At 41.7% G+C, this 23,861-nt stretch overlaps 1 protein-coding gene across 2 annotated transcripts in view; it reads right to left on the bottom strand.

Moving 5' to 3' along the window:
* Nucleotides 1–19,548, bottom strand: part of LOC113026046 (ephrin-A5b-like) — an 84,429-nt gene extending 64,881 nt beyond the window's left edge. For both annotated transcript variants that reach the window (XM_026174449.1, XM_026174450.1), the window contains exon 1: nucleotides 18,656–19,548. In XM_026174449.1, the coding sequence (XP_026030234.1) occupies nucleotides 18,656–18,780 (125 nt within the window). In that variant the 5' untranslated portion in view covers nucleotides 18,781–19,548. The remainder of the gene's footprint in view (nucleotides 1–18,655) is intronic.
* Nucleotides 19,549–23,861: the final 4,313 nt, after the last annotated feature.

The raw sequence follows: 23,861 nt of genomic DNA, 5'->3' as shown, positions 1-23,861 counted from the left end.
AACAAGCATTTCAAGGTGTTCCCCCAAAAAAGAAGTTTTTGCATTTGTGTATGCTTATGGCATTCAGATATACACACACACACACAGATATAAACATACCACACACAGCTTTAAGTAACACCTGAAAGGCAGCAGGCTCCTGTGGGTCATTATGTCATCTGGTAGCATTCAGATTGTAGCTTTGAGAACGCCTCTTCAGATCCACCACCGTACAGGATCTGCACTTAAGAAACTTTCTGCAGCCACTTTGATGAAGAGGGGACTGTGTTTGAAGCTGGTCGACTTTCTGAGAGATGTGACGAGGAGAGGAGAGCCCCTAACTGAGGAGACATCAAGAAACCTATAATTCCAACTTATCTGGTACTGCACAGCACTGCAGCACAGAGAAAGTGAAAAGGAAAAAAGATGTCTGTTAAAAGAGAGAGCCTAATTGGAGAGTGGCTGTGGTCTGAAGTGGTCAGTGTACGGAGAAGGCAGAAAATGAACACCCCCCCCCCCCCCCCCATCTCCCCCCCCCAAAAAAGATGCTGTGAGCAGCCAAAGTCCAATTAGTGTGGTATATGATGTGGGATCCAAACATTTGTTTACAAAAGGCAGGGTTTTTTTCCGTAGCTCTCACTCTCACAGACGAGGGACCCCGGTCGGATTCCATGGCGGCTCCACAACAGAGTGGGTGTGGCTACACCACACAAACCTCTGGGCCTTTTCACATTACACTGCGCAACCATGAGGTCAGAGGAAGGCTCTTTCTTCCTTGGCACAAAGGAGTGATTTTTCACTCGCCCCGTGAGAACAGCAGGGAATAATGAACTCTCGGGCCCCTGGTATCACGTTCGGTTTCACACGCGTCAACTCCATTCTGGAGCGGAACAAAAGGGCAGTAGGAGAAACATTTGTGGGGAGGGAACAGTGTGCCCGGGGCATGCCATGCAGGGTGAGTTTGATGCATTTTAATGGCAATATAACCCATGCGATTAGGGGGAAATTGTTTCTTAATACATATGTGCCAAGTGTTCCTTATGGCAGGATCTGATATTTTTGCAGCTGATCCTGCAGCGTGTGGCAGAAATGACAGGAAAATCAGAGCTGCACTAGCCTGAGCCGCTGTCCACCCTTTGTCCACATTATGCTTTGAGCAAATGTCTGGGTCTAACCGAGCTGTGACTTGACTCTACCAGATGGGAGGGGAGTCTGCAAATCTTTGGATTAAAGACTTCACAGTCTGGAATCAAAGCCTAGCTTCAAACTGAATCATCTTGGAAATTAGGATCAGTTTCACCCAAAAAAGAACTTTAAGAAATTAAATTTCTGCAGAAGTCCAGATGCTTTTAACTGTTATTTTAGTGTATACTTACCGCAAAATAGAATAACAGTTTTTTAGCACAACCCGCTGTGCTGCATAGCAGGCAAGCTTTACAGTATAATACTGCCAGCTGTTTGGTTACCATTATATTGCCATTTGAGTGTTTCTATAGTAATCCTATAGTAATGTCTGTGTGAGAGATAAGTGAATGTCCTTACCTCATACCACGAATTCAGTCTGATCTTTCATGGGCATGGAAAGATGAGCATTGTCACCGTTCCCCTACAGTTACAGGAATGCTGCTGTATTAACCATCGTAGCAAATACTGTGGCATTACATGATTGAGCAGTACAAGGGTCTTGGTAATACTCGCACATTTATTAGCTAAATCATAAGACTTTAGTCGGCCATATTACACATCCACAAAAATCATTACAACACCTCTAAACGAGCCTCTTTTAACGAACTTTCATCGAAACAAATGCCGTATTGTATCGTAAATGGTCATTTAAATTTCCTAAAAGAATCAGCATTTATATCGTATTCGACTATAATAGCGTAGAACCAGACATTAGTGTACAAACAGTCCATGCGTAACAAATATTTTATTACTTTAGTCCATTCATTACACGATTAAAAAATAAAGGAGCTAAATTATCTTCCAAATCAGCGAACTAAGCTGGAAAAAAATCGAGAGAGACAAATTATTAGGGCTATCAGCCACATGCTAGTCTATTTACTCCATGTTATTCCTGCGGAATGAAACGGAAGATGTGAAGTTTTTAAAGGTATAAATGTTTTAGAAACAATGAAGTGATGCTACTTGAACATGTAGTGTTTTCTGACCAGTTTCCCTGAAAGACTGGTACAAGAAATCTTGTTTTTGTGGAGTAATTCTACTTTGACATCTTCTAACACATCCATCTCGTTGCACTTAGTTTTTTTTTATTCGGAGTAATTTTCCTTCAGTTTCTGCTTTCCAGAAAGAGAGGCTCCTCAGGTTCCTCACCTGCTTGACTGTATATAAATGAAAGTGTCTAAATGTGAAAGCAGACTCTCCCGAAATGGAAAGTATCCCCCAAAACACACATTTAATCAGTGAGGCAGAAGTCAATCCCTGCCACTCTAGCTATAAGAGACTCCGTACGTACGAGCACGAGCACCCTGCTCTGTGTCATCTGCTCGCTAAACTAGAAAGCATTTGGGCAAGGCCAGACGGATTAGGCTGCAGTTACTCTGACATGAAAAGCTGCTCTTAATTCGAAAGCTCTCATGGCTGATTAATCACAAATTATGATCAAACAGCTGACTTACAGGATAAACATATGACACCCTACACACAAGTCTGCATCCGTGTGTGTGTGTGTGTTTTCCTCTGTGTGCAGAGATGCATGGCCTTTGAGCATGTGTAAAAGTCTCCCCAAAGTCTGCACACTCATTTTCCACAGCAGATTAAATGTGTGTCTGCAGCCACAGAGCACACCGCCAAATTAAAGTCCCCAATGTGCTGACTTTCATCTGTGCAGCACCTGAACTTCTTCTTACAGGATCACAACCAAAGCAATTTGCTCCGAGGATCTGGTCACAAAACTGCTCCAGATTTGGACTAAGGCTTAAAACATTTGTGTTTTCAGCAAGTTGATACTGTACTGAAATAATGCAAAAAGCAAAGAGAAAAAAAGCTGAGGAAAATATTTTTAAATAACCTCAAGCTTTAACAAATGTCCACTGGGTGTGTGCTGCACACATGGAGGAAGGGACTTCAGCTCAATCCTGGCCGAGAGCTGAGGAGTTAGCAGAGCAGCCAGGGGTAAAAGTGGATTCTTTCTTTTTTTACACGGTAGAACAAAGCTGTCAAGTCTGAGAAGGTTTAATTGCCCTTCTCATTTCTGATAGCAGAGCAGCAACAGCTGGTCGACTAACATCTGGACAGCAGGGTTAGCCAATACGAAAGTCCTAAATGTACTAAAAATCTGAACTGTTGTCTTGTTTTTGTTTTTTTTAGCGCGGCTTTGCTGTTAATCCTCATATATTTTTATGATGTACGCTTGCTTGGTTTACGACATGCTAGCTTAGAAGAGTTCCTACAAAAAATGAAAAAAAAATTGGGAATGAGGCCCAAATTTTATTGATATTGCTTTACAACAGCTTTCTGCTGCTTTACTGTGAGCTTGTATAAATGGCAAATTAAATTAAACATATTTTGGAGTGTAAATAAAAACTAAAGCTCTACAAAGCCTAGGATTTTTACAAATTCTAAAATGATGCTAAACACATTTTTTGGTCAAAATCACCAAAATTTGAATATGAAGAGAAAATAACATCAATCTACATGGTCAGTTTCTAAGTTTAGCAACATATTTACATAATTATATGAAAATGTGTTAGTTTCACGCATGCACAGATTCACGTGCATTTCAGTATTTTACTAAACAAGGTTTTCATATTATACATGCAAATTCTTCTTCAAATTATCATACATGCAAATACTACAGGGATACAGCACCTGTTTTGTAGGGACTTAACAACTTTTTCAATTATAATAAATACTTTTGGAAAACCAAAAAGACATTTTGCGATTATGACAAACACAATACAAGACTTAGAAAGCTGTTCCAGCTACTTTTGAGCAAAAGCTAGCTAACAGAGAGAAACATTTTCTATTACATATATATATATATATATATATATATATATATATATATATATTTACTTTTTTTCTTAAGTGAATTTTCCATCGAAGTTCTGTGACTTCTGACATATTTTAACATTTGGACAGCAAAGCTGGGAGACAGCATACATTTTCAATATTAGAGTTTGTGTTTCTAAAACAGGGTCCGCACTGATTTAACCCTGACCTATACAAAGGCAGTTTCTCTAATAAAGTCATATTGCAGCTGCACGTTAGTATTTTGCAAATTCGGTTTTGTCGTCATTCGTTTTGGATTCTCATTAAAAAGCAAAGTGAGAAATAAAAATCAGAGTAAGTAAGGAGGTGTGGAAGCAAAAAAAGCAAACTCAGCTCCATGTAACCATCTAACATTTCTATCACGTCATGGGCACTGCAACAGTGTGTATGTGTGCCACAGTACATAGTAACCATACAGTTTACATCTCCCAGAAAGCAGCAGGCTTCTGCAGCATGGATTCAACATGCTGCATTAAGAGCTTTGCTCCCTTCAGGCTACAGTAATTCTGGGTTATTTCTACCCTGGTGTATCTGGCACAGTTCTGGTTATCAGTGCTCTGCGGGCCAATGAAAGCACAGCTGGTCCATGGCTCATTGGCTGCTGAGGGGTTATGATTTAATCCTGATTGGTGACTTTCTACAAGAACACACCCAGTTTTTTTTTCCCTTATGGGTGCAGTGGTGGGGGTATCAGGGAAGGTGGTGGGGGGGTGCTTGGATCAAATTTGCATTTTACCCATTTTCACTGTAGTGTGCAGGGTTTTAACCAAATTTTGAACATTTTGAAGGTTTTTAACGACATGGACGAAATATCGGCAGATTGTTAAAAAAGACTTCTCAGCTGGCGCTTTGGCCTCGCAAGTTGATTTGATTTCACCCGAAATAACAATTAACATCATTATAACAAAGTTGACGCAAACTTTCGGCCCACACAGAATCAAAATTTTATTTGCAGTGATTTCAAATAATCGCTAAATAATAGCTACTAATTGGAAAAGTCAAGAAGTGTGTCAAAGAGTCGTGCTGCATCACAGCACCACATCTCCCACTACACTGCTGGGTTGCTGGGCAAAATTTAGAATGGGCCTGCCTCCATACAGGAGTGGATTGGTGGATGGTAAATGTGTGTGACGTCTTAGCCGGCGTGTTTCTCTAACCCCCCTGTGTATCGCGTGTCTAGACCTCACCAGCACTACTTCTGGAAAGACCATGTGACCCAAAGAAGCAGTCACAGGACTTCGACACCCAAGTCCAAGTCCATTTTCCCCCCATCCTCTTCTTCTTCAATCAATTCTTTCCTTTTATTCCAGCCAATAATCAGAGAGGTTCAAAATAAGTGAAATTGAGGTAAAGCGACAGAAGGGGAAACCAACGAGACATGGCGGCATTAAGGCGAGGTTCATTCCAAATCCAGTTCGCCTTTGAAAAATGATCAAAGAAATTTTCCCCCCCCCCATAATTTAGGCTAAGCAGTCATAAGATTTAAACATCTGAATGCTTTATTGAAAGATTAAAAAAAATCCACATTTGAATGAAAATTTAAAACATAAATGGAGGCTTACATTGACTACATTTTTGTTTTAACATTTTTTCATGATATAAAAAATGTTCCTAAATTATTAAAATCTTTGACTTTAACATTACATTTAATTTCTTTCGAATTTTATTATTTAAATCAAGTTTACAGCACCATACTGTCATATGTCACAGTAAAAGTCTAAGACAACTAGTAAACTACAAACTTACATATCAATGCTCAAGACTGTTTTGAAATGCTATTTATGTGTGCTAAAAATAATATCTTTAAAACTTATTTTGACTCACCTTGTATAATAAATATATATGTATACATATGAACTATGAATTGAGTTGCAGAGAAAAATATGAACTTCAATTATTTTTAATAAAAATACATGTATGTTGATATAAATTGTACTTTTTTACATATTTTAGTTACAAATGTATAACTGTTTTTTGTTTGACTATGTAAAAGACATATGAAGACATATGATCATATTTATTGTAGATGCAAGTACAGTTATTAATATAGTTTTGTACATTTACTTAAAGTTGCTGATTCAGCTCCTAAACTATACATTTAACGAAAAATATTTTTTTAACTTCTCTTCCCTGTAACAAATATATAACCCCTGACATAAAAAAAGAAAAAAAAATGACACCTTTCTGTGATTTTTATTCCACAACATCGAGTTGTATTTTTTGGGGTTTTTTTAGTACGATGATGCAAAGAAAAAATAATTAGTGAACTTTTGGTGACCAGGCTTTTGAAACTTACAGAAGTGCACTAAAACTTAATAGTCACCTCCGTCCAGAGACAGAAATATGAGTACTGAGCCATAAAGACTTCTGATGGAAACCTAAGCAAACGGCACATTCAGGAAACAAATAAAACATCTTTATGAGCGAGATTTTATGATCTTAATAGGCACACTCCCGGTCCAGTGGCCTCTAAGTGCTCCGCTGGACAGGTCTGTGTTTCAGAGCCGACTTCAGCCACCGGCTACTGTCTGCAGAGCCACACGCAAAAACTCTGCACAACTTACTGTTTTTATTACGCTGCCTGCTGGATAATTAAAAAAAACACTTTCTATGCCTGTGAAGCTGCAATAAATTCCCATTAGCTGTGAGCGATTTTGCACTTTAAAACACTGCATAAGAGACTAATTCAAACACAACAAACTCAGTATATGTAGGAATCATATGGTCTGAGTAAGAGAAACTAGTTCCATGAAAGGTTTTATAGAAAATCGGTGGTTTGGCTGTGCTTATTAAACTGCAATAATCAACATATTTTCCACTTAGTTCACTCTAATCCTATATTTTCTTTTTAAAGCAGTAATTTTTCAGCAAAAGCAGTGATTAATGTTTAAGTATTTTTAACGTTGGGGAATTTTCTTGACTTAATCTGTTCATTCCATCATTCCAATTCCCTGAAACTTTAAAAAACCCTCATCAAAAACAGCTACATTTTCATGTATGCAAGGGTAAATTAGAGTGATTTATGAGCTGGATTAAATCAAGTATTAACTCATGACTACCTTTGTAAATTGAATATTTGTAGCTTTTATTTAAGTCTGAACGTAACTTCTTTCTCCAAGAAATTAAAGAAAACTTTTTGTGAGTGTTTTTAATATTCAGTTTATTTATCCCTTTACTTTCCTGTTGGTCTAATAACTATTTGACGTTAAACCGCAGTGAAACTTTAGCCGTCTCCTCGCCTGTTCTTTAAGCCTTTCCTCAGAGTCTTTGATGTCGGATGTGGCAGGTTATCTGTGACCTTGTCCCTTTTGTTAAACAGACAATGCGGGCTTGTTGGGCCATTAGTTTTTCTTTGTAGGTGCTCGTCTAGGTGTGATATCCACCCTGCCCCTGCTGATCCCGCAGTCGACCTAAAGAAATGCACTACGGGGACAAAGAAAGCTTTCTGGGGCCAAAAATACCCCAAAGTTATTTACTGCATTCCAAACCAATCAGAGTAGAACTACCACTAAATTTATCTTAGCTAAACATCGTCAAGTTGAAGATTAAAACCAGTGCATAAGAGGGGTAATAACAGCTGATAACAGCTTCTTGTGTGATTCATGAGAACGTAGTACTCCGCTCTGGCGGAGAAGTCTCATTGGCAGGGAAGAGGAGAGCAGCGATTGGCTGAGACGGTGACATAGGCTGTGTCGACTCAGCGCTGGGACCTGTTACGCCAGATGCCCTCCTCTCGTCCCCTGCAATGTTTGCAGCCCCACGCACGCGATCCTTCGCTCCGCTTGGCTGCACCCTCTCATCGCATTACTTCTGCTATTCTAACTCCTCCATCAATTATGCACTAGAATAACTCAGAGCCTTGATGGAGCCAAGACATAAAAGGGGATCATCAGCGCGAGCGCTCGCAGCGTCTGCCCGCGTGTTCCCACCGTGCTGCTGCCATTGCTGCGACCAGTGATATGAGCCAAGGTACCAGCTCATGTAAGGGCAGCTGTGGCGGCGCACACCGAAGGGTTCGTGCAAAAATCAAACGCACCGTGTATGCTCAGCATTGTGTTAGTGGGTCAATCAGAAGCAGCATGAACAACAAGGTGAAAAAGCAGAATTTTAAGATGCTAAACTTTTCCTGCCCTCATTGTTGAACTAGCTTCTTTCTAACTGGACTTGAATTTTGATTCATTTGAGGCTGGAGTGCTCGAAAAAGCCTCAAGAAATCAAAACTACACTAGAAGTCACGTCATTTTCCAATATTTGTTTAATCTGGTTTCATTTCAGTGCACATGTCGAGTCTTTTTGACTCTTTTTAAGGGCGGGAAAAGTTGCAGTTGTCTCGTTTAGTGTTTCATGCTAATTTTGATAGTTACTGTGCTGCTTTTAGCCTTTATCTATTTTCTGTTAAAGTTTAAGCTCCAGACGTACAATAAACATTTTTATCTCCAGTAATACAAAAATTCTATTTGTCAAATAATTTCCCTCCATAACAGAGTCCAAAAAACCTGAATTATCTTCAGAGAAGTGAAAATTAATTTTGGCAACGCAGAAAAAAATCTCATTTTCACCAGACGTCAAAACGAAACTTTTAAAATATTCTTGAAAAAAAGGAATCGTTTAAAAGATTCTCGGGGAAAAAAAACAAGGAATATTTTAAAAGATTCTTTGCGCTCGATTGAAGAAAACCTGACTTTAAGGACTCGGTAGGAGGCGTAAAATACGCCAGGATCAGTAGCATGGAATGTGATAGCCCGGGATTCGTAACCTACTTTTTTTTCCCCTGAAACAAAATGGAGTCGAATTTGGAAAATGGCTGCCTGTGCTGCACCGCTCCGCCACACACCGCAGAGAAAAAGGCGAAGAGGAGGGGAAGTCAGTCAGCCACGTCTATGGAAAGTGTACAGATCTTGGCAGTCTGAGATTTCAATTAATGGCCCTGAAGTTCGAGCTGTACAGTGATAAAATACCAAAAACAATTTAATCACAGTCATTCATCACCAAAGCAACAGAGGCCAGGAAAGGATTTGTGAGAAATAATAATTTTTTTTAAAAAGGCCAACATCGTGTCGACCCTTGTGCTAAAGTCATGGCGGTCCTGACCTGGATTTCTCCTGGTTTGCGTGTGAAGGTTTGTCCAGGCTCTATCGTGAGATCACAAACAGCTTTTTTAATATTTCATGGGTCCCAAAGCACCAAGTCTGCTGAAATCCAACAGGAGGAAACACTTTTGAGTTTCAACAGGCCGGCGAGCCCCACGAAAGGTCCCGCAAAGCCACACCAAGTTCACTAAACAACACATGCAGATAAATAACAGTCAATATTTTTCACCGCAGGAGTCTGAAAATGGCCAAACAGCTAAAAAGCCTTCTCTGTTGTGGTATGAAAAAATCACAGCTCTTAACCAACATCAGATAAACCCCCATACCAAAACGATTACACGAGACATTTGAACCCGAGAAACAAAAGCAATTAGGCAGCAGCAGAGTCTCCCACAAAAGCTTTTGGTTCATCAGGGATATTTTGGTTTGTCTTTGTGGCTAAAACCAACAAAAAAAAAATATGCCTATGGTACGTGAAGCTCTGAGAGCTTCATCGCTCTGTGAATCACACATGATTCAACAAACTGACTGGAACAGTAACACGCTCACACATCAGCTTTGTCTAATTTCTTCCAAGATACACAGAAAACCCAAAGTCAGCAGCCGTTTAAAATCAGGAAATATCGTCCCATTGAGGAGGTACGCATACTTTTCGTTTCAGGCCTCCCTCCAAAAGCCGCACTGACCCAAATTTAGTTCCAGAAACACTGACTTGGAGGTTTGGCCCCTGCTGTCAAAATGATCACATTTGCTTTTCATCAAGCATATATCTGAAGCCAGTTTAGGTTTCAGATGTAATTGTGTATGATTTGAATCCACCGAAGTGCCAATTTTCTCATTACATCCATTTGTCTTAAACCAGAGGAGACAGCAAAACCTTTTTCTTTGCTGCGTCAGAAAAAAATCAAACCTTTATCCTCATCAGTCTAAAACAAAAAAAGAAGCTCAAGGAGACTAATTCACTTTTAAATAATCCAAACATGTCAAAGAAAACTTTTCCACCTGATTCATTTACTTAGTAAAATACACCTGTAACTTCATTAAAGCAAAAATTTATCACTGTTGTCAAGTCATTTTATCGGTCGTAACTCCTGAAAAGTCCCAGTTAAGCAACTTCATTTGAACTTTTGTTTCCAGCACTTTTCTTCTTCTTACTTTCTGGTAAGAAACAACATAGAGTGAGGCCAAAAAACGCATTACAATCAAGAAAAATGGATTAAAGTTGACTGGCACTGGGTTTGCATGAGGTAATCTGGCTCAATAATTCACACAGTACCCACACATTTTCCTCCAAAACTGATGATTTTAGTGTGAACGGTGGCACACAATTTAAGAAACAATCGGCACGCACGTCTCGACAGTTTTTGGAGTCCGGAAAGGGACGCCAGGATGGCTGGGCAACCACCCTGCCATCTTTGATATTAAGTGATGCCCTGCAAACAGCGGCAGCCGTGCCCAGTCTGTTAGCAGCTTAGTGGCTCTTAGGACTTTTTTGGAGGCACTTTTTTGAAGCTTTACTGCAGTCATTAGGAGTTAAGACTGATTAATGTGAATGGTCAGGCAGGGCCTGGCTTTCTGAGGGAAGAACAGAGAGGGGTGAAGGGTCTCACAGGAAGTGTTTTGTGTCTCCACACAAAGGGGAGGCTGACCTCTTAAGCCCCTTAGAGCCTCTTTGCTAATACCCTCACCGGTGCCTACAAAGACACAGGGGATGCCATTTCACCACTCACATTTAAAGAGCACACACACACACATACACACAAAAAAGGCCCGCTAAGATTAAAACGGCAGAAAAGTGAAGCTCTGTGCAGTGGAGTGAGACGGTGTGAGATCAGGCCTGAAGAGTCTCCCACTAACACAGTGACTGTCACGCATATCAAACGCAAGAAGCCAAACTCTCACAGTATCTGATCTGAACTCTTATGGATCTTATCGAGGATCTGCTAAGTCACAGTTAAAGTTTTATTTCTTCAACACAAAGGGAAAAAATCTGAAGAAAAAAAAATATACATATATTACAACCGGTTCCCTGAAACAAATTGGTATTTTTCACATTTTACATTATTTCTGGTTCATCTTTAATCACAACTCTTAAAAATCAGCTACAAAAATCTAATTGTACCGATCTAGACATGATTTATTGATGCTTTCTAGAGTCTGGTCCTGTAATCTGCCTTTTCTTGGTCTAGATTCTGAGCAGATTTGCATGATTGACAGGACAATGTGTGAAAGGCTCTGGCTCATTCTTTACTTTCACTAGATCAAAAAACTTTTAATGGCATTTTGCCTCATTCGGGTTTCTTTTTCTAAAACTTGACACAAGTTTTGTTGCATAAGCATTTTTCTACTTTCCACTTTTCCTAAACCGAAAGATGATGTTTACCGTTTTCTGTCTTTTTTCAACTTGCACTCACTTTTACTGAATTCCTCACAAAACTGACGCATGTTGATGCAAAGTATACATTTTCAAATGTACAGTAAGCACATTTTTCTATATGTCAAGAGCCACTCTAGACTCTAGCACCCTTTTTTAGTCTATTTCAAGAAACCTAAAAGTGCAACAAACTGACTTTTTTCTTCATTCGTGCAAATTACCAAGCATAATATCGACATTCACATACATTTTACATGTGTGTGAATTTTTAGTTATGCTGCAAGGGCAGATTTTTTCGCTTTATAAAATTCAAGAACTGGGTAGTTTTTCTTTCCTCTATGATTTTAATTGAACTACTTTGATCTTTTTCAAGAAAGAATGATTTGAGAGAATTTGTAGTAAAAGTAACTCACACTGTACTATAAAACTATAAGGCCGTTTTTCTTTTAAACTTTTGTGAAAATACACTTTTAATGCTCTTGAGTTGCTTTTTTCTTCTTTCTTTCGAAACACTTGAAACGTTGATTTGTACTGAAAACAAGTTGAATTTATTGTATTCGGCAGATGTTTTTCATTTTGGTATTTTTTGCAAATACTAAGCGTTAGAAAATTCTTACCACACGTTCACAAGTATCTCGAATTAAATTAATACCTCATTGGCTGACTTTTTTTCACTTCTTTAAATCCAAGAAGTGGCATTATTCTTTAAAAAGTCTTTTGATGATGTAAAGGAGATTTTTTATTATTATTTTACATGCAAAGACATTTTCAGATTTCCTGAGGTGCTCTATTGGAGATTTAATGATTGATTTTAATCATTGCTGAATTATGCATAGCTTATTATTCTTTCAGTATATCAATGTTTATCCCATAAATCCATCTAATCGTGTACCATGAAATTACACTTCTTAGGATTTTTTTTTTTTTTGCACTACTTTAGATTTTTCTGACTCTTGGAGTAATTTTACTTAAAATTTTCGGAGAACTGCAGTAATTTAACACACAGTCATCTAGACTACTATCAGCCTTTTCCCCTGCTTTGCCGAAATGAGGTTGTATTCAAATTTTGGTCAACAGATAATTTTTTCCACTAAGTGTGATTTTTCTCCAGCATTGATTCCTGAAAATTCTTAAAGTGAGCTGATATCTCTTGCAATCTGTTTGGTGTCGTGGTGCTGCACTGTCAGCTGTTTTTTCTCTCTCACGAATATGAAACTAAAACTATTTAGAATAAAAAAAGATGGAAAATCTGGCAATGAAAAACAAAAATGGCGAAGGAAAATGAGATGCATCGATATGTTGCTGTATCTACAGTGCATTCACTGTGCTGGACCTCAAAAGAGATACTGCTGTAAACCAGTAAACCCGCTACACAAGCTTTAGTCACTGCTTCCTGTCAGTCACTCCCTGGCAGCCTGGGGCCGTGCCCTTATTAAGGCTGATTTATGGTCCCACGCTGATGACAGTGTGTAAGAATTGTGGGAGTTGAACCAACAACAGAAGCGATGGAGACACATTTGTGGTCGTTCCTACAAAAGGCCAACAGCTAGTCACCCATTAGCAGTGACCACGCTCAGGCTGAAAGATTGGCTTAAACCATAAACCTTTTTGCAGTTGTCTATATTTCTAGGCATTCCACATATTTATGAAACAGCCCCCAAGTGGCAGCAGACTACTATAACAGGTAGATGTATATATGCAAAACTCCGCATAGCACCAACGCAGTACCATGAGGGAGTCTTTAGTCAGAGCATAAAGGGAGGATTGAGGCAGCTTCACTCTCCAGGCAGTCACAGATGGCATGTAGATTGACGGGTCTCCGCAGGAAAGCTTTCCCCCTCTTTGCAGAAAACTGAGACTATAAAGCTCCCGGTTTAATTGACCCGAAGGTTCAGCCTTCCTGAAGTACATTCTGTAAGGTACTACTGATTAAAGTACACAGAGTGGTAGGAAACAGACATATGAGAAGTTGAATATGGGAGATTTCTTATCTGAGATTTGACGCTCTTTCATTTCATGCACTGAGAGACTGAAGTGCTGTGAGCGGGCTTAATGCTTCTGCACTCTGTAATAAAATGGAAGGTAAACCTCAGATAAGATGCCTCTCGTGCTCAGTTTATTGACAGTTTCTGAAGCCCCCGGTGCAGGAAATCACATTTGCTCTGCTCTCTTTGATGCCTTTTGAGACTGATACTTCCTCAGGGTGGAAACACTGATTCTGACCCCACCCTGGGATGCCGCGGCCTGGACACTGTTCCCCTGCTGTAGCCTCTGGCCTCTTATGTGTAAGTTTCTCCGTAGAAACCCCCTGCCCCACCTTAGATAGCACACACACACTCTTCACTTCCACCTCTCCCGTCTCCTCCTCTCTGTCTCTGCATAGCTAAAAAGCCGGCTATGGGCTGCTGAGTACGATTGGAACAATAGCGGCCTTTCAGGTGTTCTGTGCCAGCGCTGGGAGAGGACTACGGTCCTGAGACCCAGTCAATATTTGGACATGGTTGCCTTTTTGTGTCCGTTTTTAATCCAAGCGGAACCAAGCAGCAGGGAGCCGGGAAAAGGCTGAGAGGGGAAAGCGAGGGTAAACACTGGGAACAATGCAAATGGGGCAACTCACAATGCCACTGGGAAACTATCACAACATCAACTCGCCACCAAGTGAAAAATGGAGTATTGTTTCTTTAAGTGGAGATTAAAAAGAGAGCGGTGTAGGAAAAACAAATATCGGAGGTCATTCTGCCATGAGGAGAACTGTGCACGCGGAGGGTTTCACTGCAAACGGCCAATCATCAGAGAGGTCTTTTAAGTGAACACTTATACATGAAAATAGGCCACTGAAAAGATTCTTTGACTATCTTATGGAGAAATATGTTGCATCTGCTGTGGAAAGCTTTGGATGAGCATTATCAAGGATTAAAGGAAACCCCTGGGGTGACAGTGCTCCCCCTGAATGCTGGAATCCCTCTCTGCCCAGCTGTCAGGTCGTTAGTCCCACCCAATGAGGTTCTTTGATGACGAGGGGTATCAGTTTCCATGGCATCGGAGACACAAACAGCTTGGGAGATTAGGGTCGGAACTCAGCCCTGATTCTCAGTTGATCCCACCTATCAGCAACAAATAAACACCTTGGGCGAAGGCAACGCCTGCATGCAGGCCATATGGACCCGGGTGGGCTTTAATGAAGCAGCTAAATAGCTGGTGAGCGGGGAATTCGCTAATAGCTCCTTGTCAGAGCAGCACTAAATACCCAACTCGTTCACTTTATTCCATCATTTGGTTACTGACACAGCCGACTAAGCTGACAAGGAACATCTGTGGCTCATTTTTCTTACATGAGTGTTTCCACAAGGAAAAGCTGCAGTTTTTGTTTTCCAGGTTTCTTGCCTTGACTGGGCTGTTTTTACCCTGCTGTTACTTTTTTAATAAACGCTTCATATGTTACATTTATGAGGATGGATCACACTAGGTGAACATTTAATAATATAATCTCATAAAATTTATTGAGGGCCTGTAAACCACAACTGGATTTATTGCTAGTTTTCACATCATACTTCATATAGTTATTACTAAAGGTGGTCTCCATACTGTTGTGAGCATTAAAACCTTCACAGGAAAACACTTTATAAGGTAGGATAGACGTTAAATTAATAGTAATAGATAAGTTATTAATGCTTTATTACTTTGACATTAACAAATATTTGTTGGCACTCCAAGATCTGCTCAACTAAACATTTAAAGTTATTTCTTAAACATTTGGTACAACTTTTTAAAGCAGATTGCAGCAGCAGTTAACTGTAATACCTGAAAATACACCAACAACATTTCAAAAACTTTTTGTATTTTTGATCATATGTTTCTCTCCTTCTAAATGAGAAGTTCTCGGTGTTTTTTGGGGCCAGAGACTTCTTACAGAGGAGAAAATCGTCCAAGGAACCCCAGAATAATCCCAACGCAGATTTAAGTGGCTGGGGCTCAGCATCACTTGACGATGTGGACTCACTCAAATGGATCTTCATGCTCGCAGCTGGCTAGCTGGCTAAAACGCCGCTCTACGGAGCAGCAGGAATGGTCCGTTACACCCTGAGAGAAGCGGATAGTCTCATGATATCATGTGTCAGGAGCATAGGAGAGTTTCAACTGGCCCAAAAGATAACGTAATGGACACAATATGCCTGTTTTACTGGCTTTAATGCACTAATATACTAATAGTAATGGATCACTTTGCAGAAACAAGGTCCTAAAACGCCCTGAGGTGTGTTATTATGAATATTAGTGCATCTGTAAATCTCACTAAATCTTCCATCAGGGTTGGGCTGTAAATGTGAATAGCAGAAAAATGTTTTGCAACCTGAGAACACAAAAGTTTGTCTGCAAAATTGCTTTCTGCACATCTGTTGATACACATAATTCGTTTAATAAACTCATATTTTATGAACAATTTATTAAGTACACAGTTCTTATTAACCTTCTCAAACGGCACGGCCACCACACAGACAATATCTGACCTAAGAGGAGACACACACTCTTTGCAGATTTATGTAAAACACCAGCATTTTTAAAGTTTATATCCAAATTAGCTGCTTTCCAAAGCAGCATAGCAGCCAAGTGCGTCACGGCTAACACCCCCTTAAACTAATGGGACAGATTGTTTCTGTCTCCTCCAGCCTTTACACCAGACAGATTTAGCTGACAAGAATCTGAAGTCCTTTTAATTCTTTTTGAGGGATTTAACATTTAAAAAAATAACTATAAGTCATTATATCAATTATGTGTGAGCTGTTTCTTTTTAACAAGTCTCCCTGATACTGGAGTTCTCTTTAATTTCATTAAGTAGCTTATACAAGCACAGCGACTCGCTGTCACTGACTGTGAAAGCTTTTCAAACTCCAGGCAAGGCTGAGCCATCCTGAGGGCTGTAAATCCCTCCACCGCCGCTCCAAGTCCCGCTCATCTGATCCTAATCAGCACCGAGCATCAGCGCAGGAAGATTGTTCCCCAAGATGAAAGCAAGGCAAACACGAACGCAACGTTTATCGAAATTACAAAAAATGGCTCCTTCCAGCTCCTCTGAAACAATGGAAAAAACATGAAAATGTCAAAGCATTTCCATTTTTCACGACTCACTTCCCATTTCAATTCCAGAGCTCCTGTAGGGCATTTCATGAATGGCTGAGTATGGACTGCTGCTCCGGATGCCATTTTTCCTCACTTTGGTCAAATATGCAGCAGAAACAGGAGAAGAGGGGGGTAAGAAAGCTCATCTGGAAGTTGGGACTGTACCGCAGCAGGTTCCCAGGACTCCAACACTGAGTATGGTTACATTAAACAGCGGGGATTCAGCACCCGCCAGCTTGTATGGAATACTCTTAAGTTCTGCTGCGGGTCAGGGGCCCCTGGGCTTTTTAGCATGGCCCTCTTTTACATTATACAGCAAGGGTCAGGTTTAGATTAAAGTCATGAATGGGAAAAGGAGACAGTCATTTAGAGTTACTCATTTATTTAGTCCCTATTCTGTCGAGACAAAGTCCAGGCAGGGTGCCGTGCTGGGCCCGTCATCGGGCCCCATGGCCAGCGGTACTGCCCTGGTTTTGACCCTGACAACGGTCCCCTCTGTGCTGCTTAACCCGCAACTTGCCTGGTTACTACCAAGTGTGTGACCTCAGCATGTGTGGATCTCTCACAAGACTGAGCGCCACGCTGTGCCTTGGCCGCTGCTGAAATACCCCTGTGTACCCGCTTATTGTCTGCCCCAGCATGGGCCAGGAGGAGGGCGGACAAGGCGGAGGGGACACTTGGATAAGGGGGTGGGGGGGGAAGCATGGCAACCAAGAAACTAGACTTGGGAACTGGGAACTGCTTCAATGCCAAAAATGGAGGGAGGAGAGGACCTGCAGCCAGCAAGTGTGACAGAAGGCTGTTATCAGACTCAGATATCTTTCTGTTAGCAGCAGAGCAAGAACTGCATCACCTCCTTTGATGTCACCGCTGCAGCATTTGCATTTCTATCATTAACATCCTGTCAGTTTAACTCCTCCGTAACACACACTTGCCCTCAGGGTGACCATTACAAAGACATACAAAGGCTCTTGATGTGTGTTTTGACTGTTGAAGCCCAGAAACCAGTTCCTGGCCTCTGAGCAAATGTTGATATAATATTTATTTATTGACTCATTCTGAAACTGCAGCCTGCTAATAAAGAAAGTATTCAAGCTGAAACAAAGTGACAAACACTCATCATATCACTATGTGCTCCGGTGCTGAAGGTGGAAAAGTGAAGCACTGAGTCACTGAGGGAGGGAGGCGCCCAGGCACAAGCAAGAGGAAGTTTCGGAGGAGAAATGTCACCTCAGGATCCAAGCAAAAGTTTCTGGGAGAAACCTCTCAAACAGGAAGCAAGAAACACATCAGATTACAATTTATCAGCGATAGTGCGATAGATCAATAACATTAACCCTAAACTGACAGGGAATATCAGCAATCCCTCACAGGATGAGTCTCCATTTGGCACCAAAACGATCCTGTCATTTCTAATCGATGACAGCAGACTGCAAGCGGCTCAGCATTATTTTTAAAGCAGCACAGTAATGCATTCCCAGCAGCACTTGTAACACTTCTGCATTCAAATTTCCAGCCTGATAATGTGGAGCAAACAGTGAGCATTAATGGATAACAGCACGTAAATGACAGCCTGTGTAAAAACACCTTGTTGTTGAGGAGCTGTCACGGGGAGATTTATGCTGCTAAATGTGCACGGTTCATTACAAAGAAGACTCAGACATGAGGGGCAATTAATCTTCAATCAATGCAACAATCCATCAACAAGGACAACAATTATTAAGGTGAGTGAGGCAGCGAGCAATCTGCCAGGCTTGCGTTTGAAGATTTAAAAATGGTGGCACTTAAAAGGCAAACGTTACATCATGGACACAAACAGGTGTGATAACAGCTGAGCCATTAAATTATCAGTATTTAACGTTTTTGCTTTGCTTCCTAAAGTGCATTGCCTTCAGTTGCGCGCACCTGTAATGCCACAAATGGAGCTGAGAGTGTAACCACCTCAACCGATCAATCAGCCTTTTGCACTGCTGCACACGGGGCAGCACACGGGGCAGCGCACAGGGCGCTCCGGCGGGGCACAAAGAGCCCCCTCTCCCCGCTCCGTGTCGCTGCGTCCCTGTGGGATAGCGGGATTACTTACTTGGGGTTGGTTCTGTTCCAGAAGACGGCATAGCGGTCGGACACCACCTTGGAAGCAGGGTCCTGGCCGTACACGCACATCCCAATGATGAGGATGAGGAAGAGGATCATGTCCACCTGCGGCATAATTGCTGTGGAACTCCGATGAACTGAAAATTGGCCGAAAGTCCTTCTTGAATCAGGTTTAAAAGCTCTGATGTGTGCTGGTTGTGCCTGTGTGAATGACAGTCCACTTTTATTTCCTTAAAGATGGAGCTCTATTCTTCTGTATCTGGAGCTTAAACGCCGTCTTCTTCATTTAAAGCAGCAACTTGGGGTTTTAGCAGTCAGATCATTTCCTCGATCGGATCTACTTTAAATCAAGAGACACCACAAAATCACCGTTTCATCCACGGCTCAACTCCGCACCGCGCAGCGAACAGTTTCTCCAACTCGCAGTGAAACAGTTCAAAACAGGAGGCAGCCCTGCGCAATCTACGCAGTACAGAAGAATTATATATATATGTGTGTGTGCGTGTCTTTTAGAATAAAAGAAGCAGCAGGAAAGTGTTCCTGGTAGCGCAGAGGTTTTAAAAAGAAAAAGCGCAGACACCCAGTCCCCGTGTCGCCGCTCTCGTCAGCTCGGGACCTCTCCTCTGGCTCCCCGTGGATCCAGCGACAACCACTCAAAGCAGCAGCTTGAGCTCCGGCTGAATCCGCAGCTGTCCGATCTCTCCTATCCAAGCGACCGAGAGCAACAGCACGAGATAACAAAGCTCTCGTGTAAACGCGCGCGGTCTTCAGGTTAAATGTCCCCCGACGAGCCGCTCTGCCACGTAACCGAGAGCGCGCCAGAAGCGGTGCGAAGCAAGTAAAAGCAGCGCCGTGTGGCTCCCGCTGCCATGCTCTCCCGGACCAACCCCCCCTTCTCCTCCTCTACCCCCCCCCCCCCTCTCTCTCTCTCTCCCTCCCTCCCTCTCTCTCTTCTACCGGGCCAGCCGGGGAACACTGGAAAAAAATCTTGACAGTTGAGAGGCTAGAGCTCGGACTGTTCAGTCTTCTTGATTCTCTTTTCCCAGGAAAATAAGTCAAATAAAACCTGGATTCATCGGCTATTTTTGCTTTTTCCCACTTTTAAATAAACCATTTCTCCCCGAGGAGATCGTTTTTTTGAATGAAAAAATGATCCAACCTCACAAATTCACCATATTATTTGTCGTGCTCGTGCACGGGGGAGGTGGGGGTCATAATCAAGTTCTTCACGGTGGGGTTTTGGAGCCGAGCCGCTGCAGCGGTGTTTGTTGTTGCAGATATTTCTTGCAGTGTACAGTTTCACGGGTGCGCGCTCTCCCATCGGCTTTGGATTTTTTGAACGACGTGCGTTTCGCTTTCAAAAACAACACATCTTCTCCTACTCGAGGGGGTGAGAGGGTTTGAGGGAGGGTGGCTGGTGTGTGCGGGCTTCCCACGGGCCCGCAGACAGACCTCAGATCGCTGCGCAACCAGCCACTTTCACTGGTTCAGCTTCATTTTCACTAAGCAGCCATTCTCCTAGTGTCCAAGTTTCATTTTCTACTTGAAAAGTTTTATTCAAATGTGACACCAGCGTGCAGATTGCGTTTCAAACAGTCGTTTAATGGATTTACTGACATAATTATGTCAATAAAGAGCTCTTCTGGTGGCCTGAAAACAAGCTTTTTAATTTCATTTTCTGTTTTTTTCCCCCGAAAGCACTGTTTTCACTTGGGAAGCTGCCATTCTCAAACCTGTAAAACGATCTCAAGCGCTCTGCTGGCAGAGTTTTCTCTTGTTTTCTTGGAGAGAAAAAACAACATTTCCATTTTCTCTAAATAGCCAAATATTTTATTGTCTGAACAAATGGAAACCGGGTTTATTTTTTATTCTCTTTCTTTTTTTTTCCATGGCCACACACAGGCATTATAAGACCTTTGTTTCATAGCTTCCAGTGCTGTGCATGTGCACCCTGCCATGTGTGCTGGTTTGAGTTTATGACTCAGTGCGCCACGTAGTGGTGGTCACAGGAAAAGCTCCACAGATCACGAGGATCCACGGAGGGTCAGTTTTTTTTTAAGGAAGATTGCAACACTGTGCTCATGAGAGACGAGATTATATTAACTAATTAAAGTAAATTGTGTGTTTCGGGGTGTTTAGGCTACATAAATGTCATCAGGTGAGATTTTCTTTCCGCACCGAGGCAGACGCAGATAGAGCTCAGCCTGGTGGTTGAACTAATCCTCCTTATAACAACAGTACCACCGAGGAAGCTCGTCTGAGTGCCACTGGGCTCAGCAAGAGGATTGTAAACTGCACTAAGACACTAAACAGTCGCTCTTCACACTGTGGCTTCTGTTCACTAACAGCTTGATTTATTCCAGCTGAAAAAGGCCGGCTGAACTCCATCTCGCCTCCTTCAAAGTTTAGCTCAGTTTTTAAAAACTACTCAGAGCACAATGTGAAATTGCTTCAATAAAAGCAACAGTTAAATGAATGAGAAGAAAATACTTTTTTTCCCTCCACATGATGAGATACCCACCACCCCCACTCTTTTCTTATTTTACCAGGAGGCAAGCTTTGGGGTGAGAGCAGCTTGAAATGATGTGAAAGTGAAAGGGCATAGGGTAGATATCACATCAAATTATCACATCAAATGCCTTATACAGTAAATCAAATCAAATGTTTTTCTGAGTGGGACTCCGCAGCTGAGTGGTTAAGTGGTTCACACAGCTGCCTCAGAGAAAGATGGTTTCAATATGTTTTTATCCACTGAGTCTTTTATGTGCAGTGTTCTCCAAGAGTGCCTGTTGCATGTTCAGATGTTAGCTGGTATCTGTCTCTGTCATTTGATGCTGGGTAGGTGGGCGTTCATCAGTTTTCTGAGAAATGGCAAATAAACCATTTCATCCTCATCGCTAGCTTTGGGAACATCTTCACTTATAGAGCTCCTGTCATCAGTATCTTCCAGCATGAAAGAAAATGCTGCTCTGCACTGAACCTGACACCTGGGTGCTCCACAGTATGTTCTTACAAACAGTAAGTATAAACCACAGACTATAGAAAAGATTGATGTCAGTACCATTAGATCTTCTATTGTTTTGTGGGCTACTACAGTCATGTAAAAGAGAAAGTTTGACTCTAAGTAAGTACAGCCCATGACTCAAGAGCTTGTAGAAACACCGCTTAGGTTTTCTGAAGTTTCTCTGAACATTGCTGGGTGAATTTGGAAAAACCATATATGCATTGTGTTACCACATCCCCACAACACCCCAAAACTCCTGCTTTTAAAGAAGTTTTGTCAGGTTCCGGATGATCACTTAATCAGGTTCATTTGATTATCAGAACCTGGCTGCTATTTACCTTCTTAATTCCTATGGAAGCGGTAAGGCTGGACTTAGTTCTTCACAGGACTGCAGAGAGTCCGGTGAAAACTCTTTTTCAGTTGACTGTTTATCATTTTTGTGTTTCAGAGCTCTAAGATATGGTCTAGTTATAGCTAAGTTGGTAAGCAAGTTGAACCCATATGGCTGCATTACCTACAACTAACTTGAATTTCACTCACCAAAACAATGGAATCCAAACTTCTTGGATGATCCTAACCTGTATTATCTGTCAGATAAATATGTCTTGATGCGTACTCAATCATCCAGGTAAGTAAATCCCAAAAGGTTGATTCTGTTGATCTGGACGTAGCGTTTTCTGTGGGAGAAACGTTTCGTCACTCATCCAAGTGACTTCTTCAGTCTCAGCTGACTGCAGGTTTCCCCAACCTTATAAACAGTGTGTCAGATAAATAATTAAAAAGGCTTCAAATACCAGTGGAAGTGTCAAGCTAGTGACCTGAATTAGCCTATTAAGTAGTGTGCAGCAACCCAAGATCAAAACTGTTTGGGTAAAAGTCTGTAATGATGTTTATTTCTGCTGTAAAGTAATTTTAAATGGTAAATGGCCTGTATATGTATAGTGCTTTTTACTAGTCCCCCCTAGGGACCCCATAGCGCTTTGCACACCCAGTCATCCACCCATTCACACACACATTCACACACTGGTGGAGGCAAGCTACAGTTGTAGCCACAGCTGCCCACATGGTAGTCTGTGGGAATTAACTCAGTTTTGAAGAGAGCCTCAAGTGGACATGGGAGGAAGTGCACTTCAGCAACAGGTTTATTTTCAACCACAAAGTTTTTGGTATAAAGAAGGTTCATGTTCACAGCACAGCAGTAAAGAAGAGCTTTCCAAGGAGTAATTCCAGTGTTGTGTCCTTGGGCAAGACACTTCACCTGTTGCCTACTGGTGGTGATCAGAGGCCCCGGTGGCTAGGGTTGCCAACCGTCCCTTAAAATACGGAATCGTCCCGTATTTCGAAACAAAAGTACACGTCCCGTATTGAGCTAATAAGGGACGCACTTTGTCCCGTAATACAGTGAGAATCAAAAGTAGTCTATAAATGTTTATGGAATTAACACTTTGTTTGAAAACATAATTCCCAGCCCCTCTCCTGCTTTGTGACCAATGAGCTGACAGCACACTTATGACAATTCGAGTATGACAATTCAGATTACCGCTCATCTCATTGGTCGAGGAAAGGTCGCTTGCGGAGTAAAATACCGGAAGACAACAGATGACCACAACAAGAAGCATGGCCAACAGGGGAACAAACGCCGACTCTGCGGTGCAAGTCTCGGATGACAGTACACCTAAAGCTGGGCAAACACTGTGCGATTTTTTTCAGTCACGTTATTCAGCTCCTGCTCAAACTGCACGATTGACTCGCAGGGGTTAGAAGTTCGTATGTCACGATGTACTCTCACACTATACCGCCCGATGCTCTGATGCGACCTGAGTGCTCACACTGTGCCTCCATAACATGAAGGTTATAACAGAAAATCTGTCGCTCGCTCTCTCTGTCTTTCACTCACACAGACACACCACTACCATCAACTTTGCTAAATTGCTAATGAAAAACATTGATCAGGCAGCAGCGATTGAGCAGCAGTGTAAATCCAACTATTTTCACGGTTGTTGTGGTCGTGATAATTTTGTGATGCCACATCGAAAAGGCTCCAAAGTTCTACAAGTTGTGCCTCCATCGCTTGTGTCCAGATCGCACGCTGCACAGCCGTGCTGCGCCGTCTTTTTCACCAACGTTTACGTTTGCGCGTGAGCAGTGTGAGCGCCTGTGGTGACACCCTCACGAGCGATTGATGATCGGG

The sequence above is a fragment of the Astatotilapia calliptera genome, chromosome 7, assembly GCF_900246225.1.
Source record: "Astatotilapia calliptera chromosome 7, fAstCal1.2, whole genome shotgun sequence".
In the NCBI taxonomy this organism is placed as follows: Eukaryota; Metazoa; Chordata; class Actinopteri; order Cichliformes; family Cichlidae; genus Astatotilapia; species Astatotilapia calliptera.
The sequence above is the reverse complement of the archived record's forward strand: the minus strand, read 5'-3'. Positions and strand labels throughout refer to the sequence as shown.